The sequence below is a fragment of the Lissotriton vulgaris genome, chromosome 7, assembly GCF_964263255.1.
Source record: "Lissotriton vulgaris chromosome 7, aLisVul1.2, whole genome shotgun sequence".
In the NCBI taxonomy this organism is placed as follows: domain Eukaryota; kingdom Metazoa; phylum Chordata; class Amphibia; order Caudata; family Salamandridae; genus Lissotriton; species Lissotriton vulgaris.
The window spans coordinates 756827674-756851214 of NC_141695.1; the positions used below are offsets into that span (position 1 = coordinate 756827674).

The 23541-nt window shown below is 43.4% G+C and overlaps 1 protein-coding gene across 2 annotated transcripts in view; it reads left to right on the forward strand.

Annotated features, from left to right (window-relative positions):
• MTNAP1 (mitochondrial nucleoid associated protein 1) overlaps positions 1-23541 on the forward strand; it is a 147977-nt gene that overhangs the window by 63850 nt on the left and 60586 nt on the right. For both annotated transcript variants that reach the window (XM_086930986.1, XM_086930985.1), the window contains exon 2: positions 21304-22817. In XM_086930986.1, the coding sequence (XP_086787112.1) occupies positions 21311-22817 (1507 nt within the window). In that variant the 5' untranslated portion in view covers positions 21304-21310. The remainder of the gene's footprint in view (positions 1-21303; positions 22818-23541) is intronic.

The following is a 23541-nucleotide window of genomic DNA, read 5'->3' on the forward strand; positions in this document are numbered from 1 at the left end:
TGAGTTTCTCTTCTAAAATGGCACAAAACGTTTCACAAAGAGTGTCAAAATTAAACAAGCCTACGTTGGAGCAAACTAGGGTCTGTGTCAACTGTGTTTAGGCCTGCTTAAGGCACCATGAAGTAAGTTGGCCCTGGTGTGCAGCATTATTTCTTCTCAGGCTGTTGGACTTGCCCCATTTTGCAGGGTCATCCCTAAACTTTTTGCCTTTCTCCTAGCCTTTTTTTTAGGTCTTGTCTGAGCCAGCGCATGCGCTGCTCTGGCGATACATTTAGTGAGTGGGTTTTCAAAAGTCTGACCACAGCTTTTGGGGTGGCATAGAGCTTGCGGTTACGCGCAGAATGACGAGCAGAGGCGCGATCTAACTTTCCTCTCTCGTCATGGTGCACGCACATCTCTCGCGATCACTTTCACTTTTGCCGTGCGCACCACTCGCAGGCTCATCTCCTGCACCCCCTCTCAGTTAACAGCCTCTCCTCTGCCACAGAGCGTGTCTCGCGGCAGCGCGTCTTGTTTTACTTTGCGTCTTGTTTCTCCTGTCACTGGTCTCCTCTACCCCCATTCCCCCCACCCGTTGCTGGTATCCTCAACCACTTGTCTTTCCTGTGCAGGAGTCACAACTTCTCCACTTTCTCCCTGTCTTTCCTGTTTCTCAAGCTCACGTTTCTTGACTCCTCTTTCTGCCCATCTCCTCTGTCACCCTTTGCCCTTGTCTCCTCTGCCCCTGTCCCGATCTGTCTGTCATAGCCTTATGTCACCCTCTCCTCCCTTTCTCCCCCGCACCCTGTCTTCCCTTCTTCCATTTATTTTATCATCCTGTTCCACTATAGCTTCCAATCTTCCCACTTCCCCTGGACCACTCACTGCCATCGTCCGTGTTTACCTCGTTCCCTCACATTTGTCTTGAGCGAGCTTGAAACTGCTGAAAGGCACATGGCATGCCCGAAATCATTTGGGTTTGAAGCTGATTTTAACAGACCTCTTTTCTCCAAGCGCTAGCTGTGACACAACACCTTGACGCTTGTGGCCTGCCCAGCAGTCACAGAGCAGGGCCACCAGAGCTGTTTTTTTCTGGTGTCGGCATTAATGTGACCTGGTAGGCAGAAAATCCATGTTTCCTTTGCACTGTCCTCATTCCTACTATTCCTCAGTCTCCTCTGCACCCCCATGTCTTTGCTCTCCCCAGCCCCCACCCTACCTTTCTCCTCTGTTTATATATTTCTAACTCAACGTGCTGTCCGCTTGGTATGGCTCAAAGGAGGCCCAAATCCTCCTTTAATTTGTCCCTGCAGCCCACGTAGAACAGGGCCCTGGCCCACATGCCGCCAGGCACTAACTAACATTAAGGAGGCAGAGTGGGCTGCCAGGACTGGCTAGTCTTGTGACTTTAATGCTACAATCCTGGCAGACGACAGGAGCAGCTTTCCTTCTGTGTAATAGAGTTAACCTGCAGCAGCTTGTCACCCTCATCAGTTGAGGTTGTCCCAGCCCTGTGGTCTAGAGACCATGCCACACTGCCTAGCACTAGGGTAGACTACCTCAAAACCATTTGGCAGAACCGGTTTTCCCTCCACACATCTGAATAGTTCACCCACATTTCTTTATCACTATAAAACCCTTCAAATCTCACCATTTATCACTATCTCTTCCAAAGTTGTGCTTCAATAAGCACTGTTTTGCTGTACGTTGGACTCCTTATCATCTGTCAATGTACAGAAGCATACAAGTGTATGCGCTCATGATGTTTGTGTGTGTGTATGTGTGCAGAAGAATTATATTATACCAAAATCAAGTCAGTGGAGAGACACAAATCTCTGACCACTCAGCATCTACCCAGGCACTCACTTTCCATCCACCCCATGTAACAGGACTGTGATAAATGGTTAGGTATTAATGAGATTTGGGTAAAAGGTATATTTTATGCGGAATCAAATGATGTGATGGGTGGAAAAACATGACAATTCTAAATGCTAGGGCAGTTCAAGCTGCATGGTTCCTCTTTGTCCTCTTGCTGTCCAGGCATGTCAACTTTCACCATTTTAATCACCTCTTGCTCTGTAGTAGGTGGCACCGTTTTAGGACTTTGACATTTCTACGGTAGGCTTTAGGCTAAGGGGGATGGACGGTGCATCAAATAGTGTTGAGAATTTCCACAGAGAGAAAGGTGTGAGGGCTTTTTAGGTCGTGCCGATCGCCTTTCTCTCCCCTACCTGTCTCTCCCTCTCCCTCCCTCTCAGGTGCCCTGTTTCCAGCTCTGGGGCCCCGCTGCTACTAAGAGGAATTCACACAGGGTAGTTACAGCGCGTGGTTCCAAAAGACTTTCACAAGCACAGCTGCTTTTCCGAATAATGTTTCCAGCACACTATGCTTAATTACAGAGTAAAAAGCAAAACATACTTCTTTATTCTTCAATGCGCGAGGGTTATGAACACGCCTCATATAAAATATCAGGCGAGGATCTAAAACAAACTGACTGGCTTTTCCAGGAAGGTCCCTGGAAAACAGGCAGCCTATTTATTCATTTAGAAGTGCCACGAGGGATGTCAGTTCACAAAAAGGCTAGAGGTAGTAAAAGTTAGATTGTGTACAGTTTTACCCTAATTACATCATAGTTAACCCCTTTCCTTCCCTTATCTCCTCAACAGTCTCCTTTGCTGCATGGCTAAACACTTACACAGGGTAATATTTAATATGCAGCATGGCTAAACACTTATAAGGTCCCAAAAGCGAGACCTATTGGCTATGCCAATGCTTGTCTGACATGGTGTCGGTGGTTTTGGACTCTGGACACTTTAGCACTGCTGTCCAGTGTTAAATGCATATGCTCTCTGTGATAAATATGGTAAGTTTGGTCTACACCTGTTTGGCCTATTTAATTTACCTGTCAGTCCCTTGTAGAGTGGTATCTCAGATACACAGGGCTGGTAAATTAAATGCTACTGGTGGGCTTGCAGTGCTGACTGCGCCACCCACCAAAGTAGCCTTTCAAACCTATCTCAGGCCTCGGCCATTGCAGGGCCTGCGCGCGCAGTGTTACTGCCGCTGTTACGTGGCACCTCAAGTGTGTGCTATGTCCGTGACCCCCCTTTTTCTACATGTCAATCACCCCTAAGGTAGGCCCTAGCTAGCCCTATGGGCAGAGTGCTTTGTAGGTAGAAGATAGGACATGTACCTTAAGTGTGTGACATGTCCTGATAGTGCCATTTTGATTTCTCACTTCTGTGGGGCTGCCCTCCCATAGGAATGCATTGGGGATTCCCTGATAAGTGTTTCAGTGGTAATCCCTGATGTGAGAGGCGCAGCGTGGTCAAGTTTGGTATGTTTGGAATAGTGAAAATAAATGCTACGCAATGGTTTCCACAGATTTATTATAACTATTTTAGAAATGCTACTTTTATGAAGTTGGCATTTCTGTGTGCTATGTGTCTGCCTGCCTGATGTAATTGTCTGTCTGGCTTTTGAGTGACAGGGGCTGGTGAGGTGTGTGTGGGTCCAGGAGGCGCAAGGTGAGTCAGCGCTAGGCTGAATGGGACATCTACATTTTGAGTAGTGGGATTGAAAGTCCCTGGTCCCTGAATAGGATTGTGCCTGCCCTAGTGAAAGCTGGCTCCGCCCCCCTGTGGTGTGTCTGATGACGAGCCCCCACCTAACAATAGGGAAGAGGAGCCTGGTAAACAGAGTGCTCCAGAACCAGTTCTACCTGGTCCCCCAAGCCCTGTGCTCTGCAGGCAAAGGAAATGTTGCTATAAATGTAGGGGCTGTGACCCCATTGTTGTATTGTATTGTATTGTATTGTAATTGCATTTATATAGCGCTTACTACCCCTGACGAGGCGTCGAAGCACTTTTTCTGCGGGTAGCACACTACTCCGGGACCCATAGAGGATTAGTGTTGAATTAGTATAGTGAAACTTGCAAGTAATTTTTAAGTTGTGGATAGGTTAGTCAGTTATTTGGATTTGGAATGATAGCAGAAGAATAGAGGAGGACAAAGGTTTGTATTTGTTTATCACTTGTTCACATATTCAGGAAGCCTAAAAAGGATTAGTGGTGAATTATTATGGTGAAATATGAGGTAATTTCAGTGGTGGATATTAGTCTGTTACTTGGAGTGAGAAGGATAGCGGAGGGATAAAAGGGGAAGAAAGATTTGCATTCATATAGCACTTCTTACCCCTGATGGGAGCGCTTTTCTGGCAAATAGCGCGCCACTCTGTAACCCATAAAAGATTAGTGTTGAAAATTAGTATAGTATAATATATGAAGTAATTTGAGTAGTTGGTATGTTATTCAGTTATTTGGGCAGTATATTAGTATAGTTTAATATGGAATTTGAGAAGTGAACATGTTAGTCTGTTAATTTTGATTGAAAAGGATAGTGGAGGGATAAAAGAGTGAATTTTTAAATATTTTTTTTAGGTCTTCACAGTAGGAAGAGGCTTTTGGATGAGTAAAAAGGAGTTTTAGAGGGGAGGAGTCAGAGGGGAGAGTTTAGAAAGGTTTCTTTTTGGGGATCGGTGTAGTAAAAGGGTGTAAGATGATGCAAGGAGGGGTAGAGCAGGAGAGAGTCTAGAAAGGGTTATTTTGGCGATCATAGTAGTGGTATGGGGTTTGGGATAAATGAGATAGTGGATGTAGAGGATATATTGATAGATTTATAGGATGAGAGATAGGGTAGCGTATTAGAAGGAATAGTAGAAAGAAGTTTGAGATGAGTCAGAAAATGTGGGCTAGAAGATATATTGAGCGAAGTATAGGCTGAGAAATAGACTAGTGCATTGGAAATGCTAAATTAGAAGAAAGTGATAAATATATAGATCCATAAGTACTTTGAAAGTATATAGATACATAAAGGAAGTAAGTATATTTAGATTAAATGTATTGATAGAGGCACAGGATGAGAAATAGGGTTTGTGAACAAAAACATGGTGGCTGGGGGTGCACTGTTTTAACACACAGGTCTTAGCACAGAGCAAAGGAGAAATTTGGAGGTAAAACAGATTTGTCACCAAGGAATGAGAGGGACAAACTACAGTGGTTGGACTGCAAATCCCACAATTTAACACGTTAAATGAAAGCAATCATGGTCAGGGAAAACCACAAGTTTAAAACACAAAACAGTTGATAACATATGCAATCACAGGCAGGTCAAAACTGCAATTTTAAACTGTAACAACCACATGCAAAGATAGTAATCACAGAAAGGGAAAATCGTTTTTTAAACAACTTTTGTTTTGGGAAGACACAGCACTAGTCTGTCTCCTTACCACTTCCTGGACTCTGCTCACTGCAATCTGGGGCACAGGTAGGCTGCAATTCACAAGATGGAGGAGAATGATTCGGGATGCACCCAGCAAGGCCTTAAGGGGCCTGGGCAGGTGTGAGAGGAGGGCTCAGACTTGCCTGGTAGCTGAATAGCCAATAGTCTGCTGGCCTGGGGATGGGACCTGGGCAGCTGCTTCTCCTGTTCAGAATCTCCTAGGAGACAGACAGGCTCAATCCACACTTTGGACAAATGCAGGTAAAGCCTTCACTAACTCGAAATCTAACAATACTGTTTGAATAGAACTTTACTCCCCCTGCTGGCCAAAAAACGAAGTGCACAGGCCCCAGTAAATACAGTTTAAACAGCTCACAGAAGCACCCTCTGATGTAGAAAATCCCTGTTGCTGGGGGGGGGGGGGGGATCTGGGCCCACTGGCTTGTGAACACAAAATGGTGGCTGGGGGTGTACTGTTTTAGCACACAGGTCTAAGCACAGAGCAAAGGAGAAATTTGAAGGGAAAACAGATTTGTCACCAAGAAATGAGAGGGAAAGGTACTTGGGGGCAAGATGGCGGACTGCAAGTCCGAGTGAGGAGACGCTAGTGTAGGCTCTCGTGTGGCTCGCTCAGAGTTACTGGTGTTCCTTACTGAACGTGGCTGAAAAGGAAGGCGATGTCGATGCTGTAGCAGCGGGAGCAGCGGGAGCATAATTACGGAACTTTTTACTCACTTTCACGGAAGATTGTGCTCTCAAGGCAGGCGTCGGAGAAGAGAAGAGAGTGCTTCGTTTCTCTCTTCCTGATTGCGGGAGGAAAAGCCGTCTGACGGTGCTTTGCGTCGGCAATAGCAAGGACGCTTACCAAACCCGGGTATGCGCCTGGACCCGTGGAGAAAGTACATCCGAACCCTTCGTTCGGCGTGTGGGCGCTCGACTCCCATTTCATCAGTGTCAGCTGTCAACCAGAATACCGTAAGAGAAGGAGCAGGGAGCGAGCCAAAGTCCTTCTCAGCACGTCGACACCGAGAATCAAAGGAACAATACGGGCTTGATAGCAACATTGTTTCAGTGTCTCGGCTTCCCTCGGCTACAATGGCGCCAAAAAATCCGGCAGGAACCCTACGGCAGCAGAAACCGAAGACAAGAGCTGACACAGCAACAGCAGCAGCAAGTCAAGATACAATTCACACGGCGGCGGTGATAGTTGGTAACACTCAGCCTGCTACAATTGTGAGTACAATCCCAAGCTCAAGTGCAAGTAATGAAAATGTTTCAGCTGCTTTAAATACGGCCGAGGGGATACATCAAGCTACTCCACAATTAAATAATGTTAATGCAACTAATGCAACTATAATAAGTACCATAGCTGAAAATGCCGAAAACGCAATGGCTTCTGGTAGTTGTAGGACAGGAGCAATACCGAAAATTCCTGGCATGTTTAGGAGAAAATCTGCTAATCCTGACGTAATTCAGAAGTCTCTAGAGAAACAAGTAGACGCAGAAGGTCCTGCTAAGGGTGCGTCTAGTGGCGGCGAAAAAAATAAAGATTTAAGTCAAAAGCTATTAATGGCAGCTGATACTCGAGGTGAAGATACAGAGTCCTTGGATTCAGCAGGTAACTTCTACTCTATGACTGATTTATCCCAAGCACTGGACTCTGATAATATAGATGAGATGTTACCGAATACTGAGTTACTGCAGGAGGGGGTGGGTCAAGATGATCTTAGCATTTCTGAAGGTTCAGATTCAGATCCAGAGGAGTCCCCGAATAGACAGGAGTGGGGGCGAGAGGAGGAAATTGAGAACTTTGATGGTAACTTTGACCCACAAAGAGTAAACAGACCTAACTCACCCCAATCACCTGCAATCTTTGGACCCCATAATTATTCTGATGACTTGCCTGAAATAACATTGGAAGTCTTATATAGAGTAATGCTGCATCACAGAGAGGAGACTAAAACTGAAAATCTTCGAACCCAGGGAGCTGTAAAAAAGCTACAAAATAATCTCAGGAAGGTAATGAAAATCTCTAACGACACAGTTATGAGAGTTACGGAGACGGAGAGCAGGATATCACAGGTGGAAGACTCTATGGTGCAACAGAAGGCACAGCTAGAATCAATGGTGGGCTTGAAAGAAGAGATTAATTGGAAACTGGTGGATTTGGAAAATAGAGCTCGCCGTAATAATCTCCGAGTCCTGGGCATACCGGAAGGGAAAGAAAATACAAATCCACGACAATTCATGATAGATCTTTTCTCTGCTGCTTTCCCTGAGCTAAGTCAATGGAAATGGGAGACCGAAATTCAAAGGGCGCATAGATTTCCATTCCAAGTAAGGCGAGACACAGCCTCAGCTTCTAAACCAAGAGCGATCCTTATCTCACTGAATAATTTTCTTGCAAGAGAAGCTCTGTATGACTTAGCAAGACCTAATAAGAAGCGCAAGGTACGAGATATTGAATTTTTCGTTCGGCCGGACTATTGTCATTCTACGGTACAACTAAGATGGCAATTAAGGCAACTGATTACAACATTCCAGGCAAAAGGCGCCCAAGCATTTCTTCTAAACCCTGCCAAACTCAAAGTCATATACAAAGAACGAGTTAGCTTTTTCACCACCGAGGCAGCGGCCAAAGAATTCCTGATGACTCTTTGATAAATTGTTGCGTATTTTCTTTTTCTGTTTTTTCCTCCTTTGAGCAATGACTAAAATTGTAAGGAAAAAGTAAATGATTATAGCAATGTAGTAAGATAAAACTTGTTCTGAAATATTCAGATACATTTGAGCTAGCTGCGGCTTTAATGATTATGAATGAAGTATAAGTAATCATGAGCCGAGCCGCACGATGAGCCTCACTTGGTGCTCATCACATCATCACACGAGGGGCACTATGTCCCTTTGCCCTGATAGCACTGAGGGGTGGGGGGTGTGGGGGAGGCTCAGGGTGAGCCCAGAGAGGGGTGAGGGGTGGATGAGGGAAAAAAATGAAGTTGCAAGTAAAAACAGATTGTATATTACTACTTTGATATTTGTAGGTGTACTGTTGGATAGGTGGCTTGTTATCGAGAAGGAAATGAAATCTTTTTTTTCACTTAAGATGATGTTATCTGTGTATAAAAATTCTTATAAATGGGAAAGTTACGAGTGTGTTCTTGGAACATCTGTGGTTTAAATAATAAGAAGAAAAGGGGAATAGCGGCACAAATTTTACAATCTATGAAAAACGACATAGTATGTATTCAAGAATCACATATAACATGGAATGACAGACATTTATATAAAGACCTAGGTATGCAGGTAGCGGTTTGTACATCTCAAGGATCAACGACAAAAGGGGTAGCTATCCTATACAAGAGGGGGTTAGGCATATTAACTCGACATAAAGCGGACAAATATGGTAGATGGGCAATAGCAGAGTTTAAAATCAATGATGCATTATGGACCATATGTGCTGTGTATGCTCCAAACGTGGATGATCCAGGTATTCTGGATAGTCTAAATCTTGAACTCTCTAACTGGTCCTCTTCATTAATAATGTGTGGCGACTTTATTATTCATTTAGATGTGAGTAAAGAGATATCTGATATATCTTGTTATCAGGGCGTTAAGAAAAAATTATTCATGTCACTACGGTCAATGGTATTAGAGCATGGCTTGGTTGATGTAGCTTATGAAAAAAAATCTATACTTCCCATGTATACATTCTTCTCCCATCCTCATAAAAAATCGGTCCGCTTGGACTACTTTTTTCTTAAAAAATCATTTATTCATGATACAAGCTTTGAATTATTTCCACGCATAATATCTGACCACAATCCAATAGTAATTGAAATTAAAACCGATGAAATAACCACTCAAACGAGATCCTGGACTTTTGATCGTGAACTTCTACATGATCCTGAATATATAAATACATTGGCTTTGTGGATGAAAGAATTTTTTGATATTAATAAAGGTACTGCGTCAATGCAGATTGTTTGGGATACGTTCAAATCAGGGATAAGGGGAGAGACTCTGTCATATACAATTAAAAAACAGAAAATTATGCGTGAAAAGAATGAGAAGGTTCTTCAGAGAATATTATTTTGGGAGAAGGAATTAGTTACAACAATAATACATCAACGACCAATTGCAGACATAGAAACAAGGCTGGCAATTAGTAAATCTATTGCTTACGAATTCTATGCAGAAAAATCAGCAAAACTGATGGCAAGTTATAGAACTCAGATATATGAGATAGGAGAAAACACTGGGAAAATCTTGGCAAAAAGAATCAGGCAAAGAGAAGTATTTAATGCCATCAATACAATTCAGGATGAAACAGGGCAAGTGTATAATAAACAAGAGGAAATCCTGGAAGTTTTTCGTAAGTTTTATCGTAAATTATATACACAAGAGGATGATAATTATTCATCTGATATATGTCTGAATTTTGCCATGGGAAATCTTCTCCCGATCCTTACTCACGATCAAAAATTACTCTTAGATGCCGCTATCACATGGGAGGAAATCGAGAACGCCATAAACTCATTAGCAATGGGTAAAGCTACTGGTCCGGATCTTATTCCGTTAGAATTTTATAGGTCCTTTAGAAAACATATAAAAAATGAGATGTTGGCTATGTTCTTAGAGGCACAGAAAGGCTTATCTCCCGCATCTTGGGCTGAATCAATAATCATGACATTTTTAAAAAAAGATAAAGATCCATGTAACCCAGCCTCCTATAGGCCAATATCGTTGATTAATTCTGACAGTAAAGTCTATTCAAAAATACTTGCCACAAGACTTTCAAGAATTATTCCAACAATTGTATCACGGTGGCAACATGGGTTTATTCCCAATAGAGATACGGCGGATCACGTACGTAGAATCATAGCAATGATGGATTGGGCAGAAGCCTCTAATATATCAATAGGAATCACTCTGCTTGATGCTGAAAAAGCATTTGATAGAGTAGCGTGGCCCTATCTCTGGGATGTCCTATCCATGAAAGGGTTTGGCCCAGGAATAATAAATGCATTTAAGGCATTATATAAAAACCCAGTCTCAGCAATAAAAATAGGACTTAATAAATCTGCATTATTCTCCATCCAAAGAGGAACACGTCAAGGGTGTCCATCCTCTCCTCTTCTTTTTGCTATATATATAGATATCTTTCTTAATCAGCTCAATAGGGATGAGAGTATAGTTCCATTACAGTTAGGAGGTACGACATATAGAGCCCTTGCCTATGCGGACGATTTGGTAGTAGTCACTAGAGACATTGAAAGAACGTTTCGGAGGATTGAAGAACTAGCAGGTATATTCGGATCTTTCTCTGGGTATAAACTAAATTTGTCTAAAACGCAAATTCTGTTTATAGGACCAAATCCACCTCCTATTATAAATATAGTTTCGGAAGCAATCTACCTAGGGATTAGATTAACTACACCTATCTCACAGATACCTAGTATTAATTATACTCCAATTCTAAAGAAGGCTAACACGACTCTGGAAAGAATAAATCATTTACACTTATCTCTTCATGGTAGAAACAACGTTTTAAAGATGCTTATATTGCCCAAATTTCTATACCTATTTAGAACAATACCCCTGGAATTTCCTTTAAACTTTTTCCAAGAAATCGAAAGAACTGCAACAAGATTTCTATGGGGCTATAAAGGTATTAGAAGAGCATATAAGAAGCTGATTATACCGAAAGATAGGGGGGGATGGGCCGCACCACACTTTTTATTTTACTATTTAGCAGCCGCACTCCAATATATGTTTCCTTTAATTGTAGGTAAAAAAAATCCCATTAATTGGACACACTATCCAAATATTTATGAAATGGTAATAGGTACTGATGCAAACTATCATTTGTTAAAATTTATAGAGCCAAGCTACTATAAAAAAACAAAATTTAAGATAGTGGCTGCAGCATATAAAGCCTGGAAAATTATAAAAAAACTGGTGGGAATTAGGAAAACTACCAGGTATACGCCTCTAAACTCAAGTCAATGTTTTCCCACAATATTTAGAGACCAGGTGATGAAAAATTGGAATGACAAGGGGATTACCGTTCTCTCTGATTTGTATATTAATAATTCGGAAATATTACTTACATTTGATGACTTACAAAGTAACTTTAAAATTCCTTCAAATGATTATTTTAAATTTCTACAGATTAACAGCTACCTACATTCATCCTCCAACATAGAAAGACTAGATTTAAGCCCAAGTCTACTTCTAGATAATCTAAATAATAAAAGAAGGATTGGGTTCTATTATAACACCTTAATGACTTATCTCGGGGATGACTTTAATAATCTCAGGGATAAATGGGAAGAGAAATTAGGTACAAAGGATGTACTTGTGGAAGAATCAATTAAAATGGCTTCCTCTATCTTATTTTCTGGGCGTAATCGTACTCAACATTATATGATTTTGTGTGATTTGTACTATACACCGGCAAAAGTTCTGAAATGGGGGAGTATTACTGGAACTAAATGTAATCGGTGTAATTTAAGAGGGGCCGATACGTTACATATGTTTTATTCGTGTGTAAAATTAGATGGATTAATTTGTGATGTTTAGAAATTTATTGAATACATTCTTTGTAAAAATATAGCCATATCGCCTGAACTTATACTGTTTGGTGTTTCCAAAGATTCAATAGATATTGATCAAAATAATTTATTATTTATCATGATGGCTGAATTTCGCGCATGTATATCTCAGGATTGGATCAGTCCAGATTCACCATCTTTCTCTACATGGAGGGGTCGTCTTTTAGCTAGATACAAGCTTGAATCAGCAATATATGCCACCAAGGGGAAAAAAAGGAAACAACTTGGATTAAAAATCTGGTCACCAATTCAGAAATGGACTGATGAAGTAATGATATAGCGAATTTTGTATATTGCATACTTATGTATGTTCTAGCTCTTCTTTATTTATTCTTTTTTTTTTTTTTTGATTGTATTATGTTCCTCTTCTATATATTGTATAACATCTAGTCAAATTTCTTTTCAAAAAGGAATCATGTCATAATCTGTGTAAAACTTGCAACGCAAATATCAATAAAAAAAAAAAAAAAAAAAAGGAATGAGAGGGAAAAACTACAGAGGTTGGACTGCAAATCCCACAATTCAACACGCTAAATGGAGGCAATCATGGGCAGGGAAAACCACAAATTTAAAACACAACACAGGTGATAAAATATGCAATTACAGGCAGGCTAAAACTACAATTTTTAACTGTAACAACCACATGCATAGACAGTAAACACAGAAAGTGAAAATCGTTTTTTAAACAACTGTTTGTCTTAGGAAGAGACAGCACTAGTCTGTCTCCTTAGCACTTCCTGGACTTTGCTCACTGCAATCTGGGGCACAGGTAGGCTGCAACTCACAAAATGGAGGAGAATGATTTGGGGTGCACCCAGCAAGGCCTTAAGGGGCCTGGGCAGGTGTGAGAGGAGGGCTCAGACTTACCTGGTAGCTGAATAGCCAATGGTCTGCTGGCCTGGGGATGGGGTCTGGGCAGCTGCTTTTCCTGTTCAGAATCTCCTAGGAGACAGACAGGCTGAATCCACACTTTGGACCTCTGCAGGTAAAGGATTCACTAACTCGAAATCTAACAATACTGCTTGAATAAAGCTTTGCTCCCCCTGCTGGCCAAAAAACGATGTGCACAGGCCCCAGTAAATTCATTTTAAACATCTCACAGAAGCACCCTCTGATGTAGAAAATCCCTGTTGCTGAGGGGGGAGGGGAGGCAGGGGGGCTAGCCTCACTGGCTTGTGAACACAAAATGGTGGCTGGGGGTGCACTGTTTTACCACACAGGTCTAAGCACAGAGCAAAGGAGAAATTTGGAGGGAAAACAGATTTGTCTCCAAGGAATGAGAGGGACAAATTACAGAGGTTGGACTTCAAATCCCACAATTCAACACACTAAATGAAGGCAATAATGGAGGAACAGCCATGGGGGTTGGCCTCCCTGCTGGAGGGCCCTGTGGGCTGGCCTCCCTGGGTCCAGCTATGCCCATTGGACTTTTTCAGGACTTGAGCGCCTCGTGAGCGCTTTATTTTCTTTCCCAGGAGAGAGGAGAGTACTAGGGCAGCGCAGCACTGTGCTGCACATCATGGAGAGGGAATCCCCAGCGTAGGGATTCTCCCAGAGTTGCTGCGAGTAGCATTTGACCAAACCTAGCGGGAGCCTACCCGCTTTATGCTTATTGTGATGTTGGGTGCCCACCCCGCAACTATGCGTACTCGTTAGCGGGTGCCCACCCTGCATTTGCCCAGTTCTGGTGAGCCTGTGCCCACACCGCATTTTGTGCTTGGTGGCGGGTGCCCACCCACTTAGGCGCTCATATTTGACGAGCGGGTGCCCACTACGCACTTGCCGGGAAAAGAAGAGAGGAGCTGCTGTGAGAAATCACCGCTGCGACCCGGGATAAGCGACCCGGAAGCCAGGCGCCTGCTGCCTGACTCCGGGCGGGGCCACTGAGGGAAGTGGATGTGGCTGCCAATCGCAGCGCATCCATACCCGGAAGCAGGGAGTCATCCGGCCGAGCGGGGCTCCCGTGAGCGGTTGGGAGCTCTGGTGCTCACTGAGGAGAATCCAGGCGGGAGCCCACCCCGCACTGGACGGGGCCGGAAGAAGAGTGGGACCAACCCCTCCTCCGTGCCCACTGAGGAGACCCGCCCGGAGCCCCGCAGGCTCCAGGTAGAAGTCCCGGCCCCAGGAGGAGGACCGGGTGAAGCGGAGTCCTGAGAAAGAGCCCAGCGGGAGGAGAGTCTGCCAAGCCCCGGTGAGTGGGGCTCAGTTGTACACTGGTTGGGGGGATGTCGGGGCACATTGCCGGTGCCAGCCCCCTGTGGTAGTGCTTAGGGTACCATGAGTGCCCGTGCTGATTTCCCAGCTACCCCGCCTGACAGGGGGCAGCTGCAACGTTAGGGGCCAGTACTTTTTTTCTTGAGAAGTCCCGGAGTGGGACTTGGGGGCAATTTGTGGGTAGGAGCCCTGGAGTGGGGCCCGCATCGCATCGCAGGTGCCATTGCTACTTTTGTTCGCCACAGCTGCACTACAAGAGAGCAGGCAGCTGCAACACTGGGGGGCATTTTGTTTGGGCATAAAGAGAAAGGAGTGAGATACACTCCTTGGCCTGCCCGTGCTGATTTCCCAGCTACCCCGCCTGACAGGGGGCAGCTGCAACGTTAGGGGCCAGTTCTTTTTTTTCTTGAGAAGTCCCGGAGTGGGACTTGGGGGCAATTTGTGGGTAGGAGCCCTGGAGTGGGGCCCGCATCGCATCGCAGGTGCCATTGCTACTTTTGTTCGCCACAGCTGCACTACAAGAGAGCAGGCAGCTGCAACACTGGGGGGCATTTTGTTTGGGCATAAAGAGAAAGGAGTGAGATACACTCCTTGGCCCCAGCGCTGTGCGCACTATGGCTTTTGCTGCTGAGGCAGCCAGGGACGCCCTTTGCGAGGTCCCTCTTAGAGCCCTGACATTTCTGGAGAGAGGGCATTTGAGCCCAGAGGAAGGCCAGTTGGCCTTGGTGAAGGTGGTACCTGTGTGTATAAGGAGGGCGCTAGGAAAGGCGCAAGAATAAGGTGATGTGTACACCTAGTCAGTGTACTGTGGTGCGCTGTTGTTTTATTGCCTAATGTGTTTTATGCCTACCATGATGATGCCTGATATGTTTATGCTCATGATTTATGCCTAATGCTTTTTCCTTAGGTGTGCCCGCTGAGAGTGGGTATGGTGGGGCACTGTTGCTAATGATTTATGCGCAGGGTTGTGACCCCGAAAGTGATACCTAAAGGGATGATAATGCCAATGTGATTTAGGCGTAATATGGTTTAGGCCTAATGAGATGCATAATGTGTTTTTATGCTGGTGAGGCCTAAGGCGTAATGTGTTTATGCTAATGAGGTTTGGGCCTAATGTAAGTTATTGCCTAATGTCATGCTATGATATTTTTGGATGGTGTCTAATGCTAATATGATAATGCTTAGGTCATTAGGGTACCAGTAGTTACCGGCTGTGTTTTGCATTCACATACCTGCATTTTGATGGTTCTGAACATTCGCCCGATTGGCCCGGTCCTGTATATAATCCCCTGTGAATATTGCCCATGCCAGTTGGCACAGTGTAAATGTGTGATTAGGTTTCTAATGTGTTTATGATAATGCAAAGGCTATTTGTTATATAACCTTGTGTGGAGTTTCTTTTGTGGTGTGCCTAGCACCCCATCACCCTAAAAACAACCCTCACCCTCACACCCCTCACCCTCATACACCCTCCCTCACACCCCCCTCACCCTCACAACCCTCTCACCTTCACACACCCTCACTCACCCTTACCCCCTCACCCTCACACACCCTCACCCTCACACACCCTCAACCCCCTCACCCTCACACACCCTCACCCTCACACACCCTCTCACCTCACACACCCTCACTCACCCTCACTCACCCTCACACCCCCTTACCCTCACACAACCTCACTCCCCCTCACACCCTCACCCTCACACCCCCTCACCCTCACAACCCTCTCACCCTCACTCACCCTTACTCACCCTCACACACCCTCACCAGCATAGCATAACAAAACATAGCATAACAAAACATAGCATAGCATAACAAAACACAGCATAGTATAGCATAACAAAAAAAGCATAGGATAGCAAAACAAAACATAGCATAACAAAACAAAACATAGCATAGCAAAACACAACAAAGCATAGCATAGCATAACAAAACACAACAAAACATAGCATAAAAAATAGCATAACAAAACAAAGCATAGCATAACATAAAGCATAGCAAAACAAAACATAGCATAGTATAACAAAACATAGCATAGCATAACAAAACACAACAAAACAAAGCAGAACAAACCATAGCATAACATAACAAAACATAGCATAACATAACAAAACAAAGCGTAGCATAACAAAACATAGCAAAACACAACAAAATATAGCATAGCATAACAAAACACAACAAAACATAGCATATAAAACAAAACATAGCTAAGCATAGCAAAGCATAGCATAACAAACACAACATAACATAGCATAGCATAACAAAACACAACGTAGCATAGCATAACAAAACAAAGCTTAACATAGCATAGCATAACAACACATAGCATAAAGCATAGCATAACAAAACATAGCATAACTAAACATAGCATAGCAAAACAAAGCATAGCATAATAAAACACAACAAAACATAGCATAGAATAACAAAACAAAGCATAGCATAGCAAAACACAACAAAACATAGCATAACAACAAAACAAAACAAAACATAGCATAGCATAACAAAACAATGCATAGGATAGCATAACAAAACATAGCATAGCATAACAAAACATAGCATAACATAACAAAACATAACATAACAAAACACAACACATAGCATAACAAAACGTAGCAAAACACAACAAAACATAGCATAGCTTAACAAAACACAACAAAACATAGCATAGCAAAACAAAACATATAATAGCATAGCATACAAAACATAGCATAGCATAGCATAGTAAAACATAGCATAGCAAAACAAAGCATAGCATCATAAAACACAACAAAACATAGCATAACAAATCATAGCATAACAAAGCATAGCATAGCATAACAAAGCATAGCATAGCAAAACATAGCATAGCATAACACAACATAGCATAGCATAACAAAACACAGCATAGCATAACAAATCAAAGCATAGGATAGCAAAACATATCATAGCATAACAAAACAAAACATAGGATAACATAACATAGCATAGCATACAGCATCACTCAGCACCACCACAGCATCACTCAGGGGTACCACAACATCACTATGCGCTACCACAACATCACGGAACGCCACAGCATCACTCGTTCGCCATCACAACATCACTCAGCGCCACCACAGCATCAATCTGTGCAACCATTCAACAACAACTGGTGCAAATATGTTCTCTCAATGTTTCAAGCTTTATTACAAATGTAACAAAAAGATGTTAATATTTCACTTCTGTTCTTGGATTTTCGTCACAATAAAATACACTGAACTTAATTTTCACAAAAGTTATTTACAAACGTTTAAGCTATTGCTATTATAAATTACAATAACTTTTATTTAAGTATTAATTATTAAAAAAAAATTAAAAGCCATTTTTATTTGTAATGTCAATACATGTAAGTAACGTAAATACAACACATATTGTATTATAAATGCTATAGGTGTTACATTTGCGAAAGTTACAACTATTGGCATTGTAAATGACAAAGCTATTAATTTAGCTATTTTCAAAAACACAAACATAAATAAAAAATTGTCATTTACAATACCAATAGCTCAAACTGTCCTAATGCGAGACCTATTGCATTGCAAATGCTTGTTTTTTTACTTTTGGAAGTTCGCTGCTAAAAAATGCGTAATCTGTTAAGCCATCTCTATAACCTTACTGAAGTTCACACAATGCTCACACAGAGACCTCATGTGAGACCACTTTCCTGAGACCAGAGGGCAAACCAGGCTTACTGGCGTCAGCTGCGGGGGTGAGGTTGTTTTGCCTCAAATGTTCTGGGGTCTCTCTTATTATGGCTCTGCAAACTGGGTAAAGTACAACGCCTTTAGCTTTTGACTCTAAGTGGTAGCGATGGCGAGCAGTCACTGGCTTCTCGAGGAGGTAGTGTGGAGTTACTAGAACTTGCAACGCGACAGTCACACCACTATAAAGGATAGTACCGACCAGTGCTTACTTTCACAAGAAAGAAAAGTACTTTATTGCACATTGCAGTGAAATACTACACACTTCAACAAAATGCAGTTTAGAGTGCCTGGGTTCTATTTAGGCAGAGCTGCGGCTCCTCTATTTGCTATTCCCCTACCTTCTCCATTGATCCAGACTTGAGCTGCTCAGGTACTTCCACGTCTATGATGTATAGCCCTGCTGGATCAGTACAGCCGCCCAGCTCTCTAATGTACTCGTCTTCTATATCTTGACAGCTTGCACACCAGCCCGAGTTTCGGTCTGGGCTCATGCCAAAGCCAGCAGTTCATGCATGGGTCCGGATTCAGCCAGGCAACACTCTGACTCTGGTGCAGCCTCTTTTAGCTGGTCATGGCTTCAGCAGATATAGAAGCCCCTCACATGGGCAGTTCGTCTGGGCAGTTCCGGCCACATGCAGGTCAATGATGAAAAGTTGCAGGCAGCTGCAGCCACGTCCAGTCTGCTCCCCCCCTGAGTAGTTGTGACTAAGCATGGGCGAATTTTGCGGATCTCGCGTTCGCGAATTTTGCGGATTTGCGGATTCGCAATCCGCAAAATCCGCGAATTCCCGCGAATTTGCGGATTTTTTTTTTTTTGTGTTCGCCCGTGTTTCTGCCAGTTCGCGAGGGTTTTTACAATTTCGCAATTTGCGAACTTACCTGTCGGGTCGCAAGTTTTGCGAACTTGTTGTTTCTACGTGTCCAGCCTGTTTGGGACACTCTTCTTCATCACTGCCACTCTGTCACCACTGCCACTCTCTGACTACTCATGCCACCCTCTGGCCCACCCATGCCACCCTCTGTTTCATCACCACACCCTCTGGTTGTCCAGTGTACATTATTTTCGGCAAAGCAAAGCACACCTTCCCTGCCTCAAGTGACCTGAATTAATTTGGGGCTGATTAATGTGTCACAGAATATTTTTTTAGCTGGCACCTGCTTCCTTAGTGCCCCCTCGATTAGTGATCTTTTGCACTTGCTAAGTGCTTTCATTGTTGCAAAATTAGTTACAACACCTGCCCTGCCCCAACTGACAATAATGAATTAGGGGCTGATTAATGGATTTTAACTTCCAGCCTGGCTCCTGCTTGTCTCCCTTAGCTGTAATTCAGGACCTTTGTGGCATATGTGTAACTATTCTGAGGTTCAGAGCAGGGTCACATAATAGTTTCAACTGGCAACTGAACTCTGGAGGGGCCCCTCAGGAAGCACTACAGGAAATGGCTACTAATGATGAGCCTGAACTTTTGAACCTGGTAAGTAGTTACTTTCAGTTTTGCTAAAATCGTATTTCTGCAATCTTGCACTTATTCGCGGGGCGCGAACTCACGCGAACAGTGCGAGCAGTGCGAGCAAAATCCGCTGCTCGCGGATTTGCGGATTTTGCGGGAAATTCGCAAATCTCGCGGATTGCGGATTTCCCGAAAATCCGCAAAATCCGCGAGCGGATTGGATTTTCCGCCCATGCCTAGTTGTGACCACGCACAGGTCTACTATCACTTGATAAGGCATACGATGACTATTCAGTGTGCAATTACAGCCTGCGAAGAACAGGTCTGACACGCAGCTTCAAACAGACCACACCGATTGCCGTTCCTGCAAAGCATGCATTGCAGACAGACTCGCTCTTTTGGGTCCCACAGACAGCTGGGACACCCGCCACCTCGCTCCTCCTGTACGGACACTCCTCCTGCAAGGTTGGCAGGCTCTTTCAGCTGGAAGGCAAGCATGCTTCTAGGTACTTTAGGACATGTACACAGGTCTTCACAAGAGAGCAAGGATCAGATGATGTCCCTTCACCTCTGGCAACCTGGCACTGAAGCAGGCACCAGCTTTAGGTGCACAGCAGTCCTTTAAGTACTCTGCAGAGCACTCCCTTCCTTGACTTCAGGGGACATGGAAATAGAAGAAGTGAGTTCCTACTTTTATTCACCAAATTCAGACAGGAGAAGTGTGTGCACTGGCTGCAACTGCAGAACGGGTTTGAGATTGTTTTCCTTTAAATGTTACTTTCCAGGCTGCTATCCAGCCTCTGTGTAGAATGATGCTTCTGACTGCAGTGTAGTCTTCAAGTTGGCGCACCCGCAACATTCACAAACAGGTGTGGTTTCTGCATCTGGCTGTCACCAGAAAACTAAAGAAGTAATCGGGGGACAACAAAAGAGCATACCTCACCATAAGCTTTCCTCACCATGCACAATAGAGTCTGCAGTCGCACTGCTCACCCCCACTATCCATCAAATAACTTTGTTCAGAAAGGCAAATCATCGTGGGGCAAAGAAATGGACTGGTGTAAGCTGGCAGAGACGGAGGTCTATAAGGCAAGGCGGTACCCTAAGAAATGGGATAGGAAGTGGTCCCACTGGAACAAACACAGGGGAGATATATGTGTGTCTCCCACGGTAGAAATGGAAACGCGCAGACAGGAGAGACTGATGAGTGATGTGTCTTGAGGGCTATTGACTGCTGTTGACTTGTAATTTCTTCAATAAAAAAAGCTTTTAAAAAAAAGAAAGGCAAATCATCAACTTCTTGGTAAGCAAAATGCCAAATCCGATTACTAAAGGAGCTCTATCTCCACTTCACTCACTTCTCTGTCTAGGTCTCTTCCCCTATCTTCAGGAATGTCAACAATACACTTCTGCTGTTTGGGAAATCCACCTCATCTCCATCTTATGCAAAGGCCAGGTCTCGGGCATCCAACATGGATCCCTCTCATGGACCTCTGTTATTCTGGCTCTGTCACACACACCATGCAGGCTACACACACACACACAATCACACAGGCATACAATACAGGATGTCTACATTAGAAACTGCGAAAAGCTTCTAGCAGGGGAACTTTACATTAGTGGTTCAATAAGCTTCATCTCTAATGACATAGATAAAAAGGTCTAGTCACAACTATGGATTGACAAAATGTGATATGCTGCCCTTGCGATGTATGTACTAATCCAACAGCTAGGGAAGTAGTCCTCTGTCATCCAATGAGGTCATGCATGCCTCCAGGCCCCAGGACAAGTTCAGGACCTTACTTATGTCTAGGGCTCTGTGCGCATACTAGAACCAGGGCCAAAGTCTAAAACCAGGATACCAGAAACAAGAGGTCAGGCACTTAGGGTATGGGTTCATGAATGAGCTCCATGCAGGGAACATTCCTATACTGACCCACAAATACAGTATAATTATTTGTGCACCTTTTGTTGTGATAGCCCATCAGCAAGTACATCATTTATACAACTCAAACTTATGTCTGCTTTGTTTTATATCATTTTCAGGAAGAAGATGGCTGGTGCTTCACCAGGAACGGTAATGTGTCCGCAATGTGGAAAGCCATTTAAACGTCTTAAGACCCATTTACCCCATTGTAAAATGGCTGTCAAAGGGAAGACAGCTCCAGTTCCAGAAAAAGTACTATCTCTCAGTGCAACAGCTGCCAAACCCAGGCCTATTAAGACCCAACCAAATGGAAAAGAAAAAAAGCATAGGACATATTTACCTGCAGCTACACATACACAATCAGTAGGAGCTGCCAAGAAAGATAAAACAGAGGTTGCCATAAAAAAGAAAAAATCAGAGCACATGGAGTCAAAGTGTCCCGCTGACATCAAAACTAGCACCAATACTTTAATAGAAAAAGCATACAGTGAAACAAAGAGGCCGGTGAAAGTGTCCAAAATAACATTGAAAGGCCTTACACCAAAAAAGCATGTGTCATGTGATCCAACTGAGACCACGTATTCCAAAGAAACATACAGCCAGGATTGTGCCTTATTGAGCCACAATGAAGGCTGGTTCAGCACAGAGGAAACAATGCTGAAACAGTCTGTAAAAGTTTCTTCTCCAGCCACTGTGGGTCTGCGCAATAGGATAGATATAGATGTTAGCGATTCCATTAAACCACATGCACAGGAAGAGAAGGTGGCATTGATATCACAGGAAAAACAAGAATATGCATTGTTACCAACTACAGTTCTGCAATCATCTATCCACAGAAAGCAGACATTACTGCCAGAAGTGAGTGAATGTGACAATATATCAAACTATAATTCATGTACTACTAAATTGAATAGCAAGGACCTCACCTCAGAAGACAGTTTGAATGCAGAGGCTGCAAGTATAAAAGGTAAAAGGGATCAGAGGGATGCATTTCACACCTATGAAGAGGAACATTGTGAGAAGATGAGCGCACTGCATCTTGATAAAAGATCAGCAAAAGCAAGTATTTGGATTGAGGAGAAGGAAACAAGGGACAATGCAATAAAGACATCCATGTGGGATAACATCAAGGACCCCAACAGAAGCAAAGAACCAGAGTTCAGGATTTTGATAGAGGATAAGCTTTTAAATGATTCGGCAGAGAATTTGATTTCTTCAAGTGACTCTTTTTCGGTCCTCCAAAAAATAGGTCCCACTTGGACTTCAGCGGATACAGGTCAGGAAAGAGGAAGAACTGTGGATTGTGTGGTTTGTCTGCAGCAGGCTCCTGAGAAGGAACAGCAAACCCTACCAATCTCATCATTGTACTCTTTAAAGGACCGTGATGGGGAAGTGTTGACCGTGCAGAAAATTGAGAAGACATCATGTGTGGATACCCGGTTAAAACATGAGCTAACGTACCTCCAGGAAACTGTTTGCAGCAACAATATTCAAATGGATTCTGTGGGACTGCAGTGGCTTCCTGATTTCTATTCCAGTTATCAGGAGCTGGGGGTAGTCCCAGGCAAGTGCCACCGGTTGGATGCCAACGTCAGTTCAACAGAATATGTCTGTCACCCCAAACAGCAGCCTGGTATGTATGATGGTATAAGAATATTCTATGATTTTTCTTTTTTTTACATTTTTCAAGCAGCTATTTTTAAACACAAGATCTAGAAACAAACAAAATATGTGGTTGAAAGACCCATAGTTTTGATGCATTTCTATATTTGTCCCTGAAAAGACTTGAAAAGACTTTAGGGAAAAAAATGAAAGGTTTGACGAATGGGCCACCAGGCATTCAGGGCAGCGGAAGCCTTCTCTACGTCTGGCCGGCACTGTCCTGCCTGCATTCTAGCAGAAGCTCAGCTACCAAAATTAGAGTTTCCCACCTTTTTGGCATAGCATTTTTGTCAAGCATGCTCTTAGTAAAAACCGACTACTAGACAGGCCACTAGGCAGCAATGGTAACCCACTTGGCATTGGTTTGGTTTTACTGAAACAAGCCCTCAAAATTAGGAGTTGTTTTTGTAAGGTCTGCTGTAAATTGGAAACATATTTCAAGGCACTGAAGCTGGCCATCCTGCGGTGTATGGGCAACTGACTAGTCATTTCTGTAGGTAGAGATAACTAGGGCTCCATCTTCATAAGTTTACAGTTTGCCTGCACACCTCTAAATGATGACTGGAGGAACAGGATGTGTGCCACTGTACAGTAAATGTTCCATTTTCAACAGCCTCTAAAATATTTTAATTATTGTGAAAAAATAGTAGGCAATTTCTCTGAACCGCATTCCAGTCCATCAATTTTAATTGTTT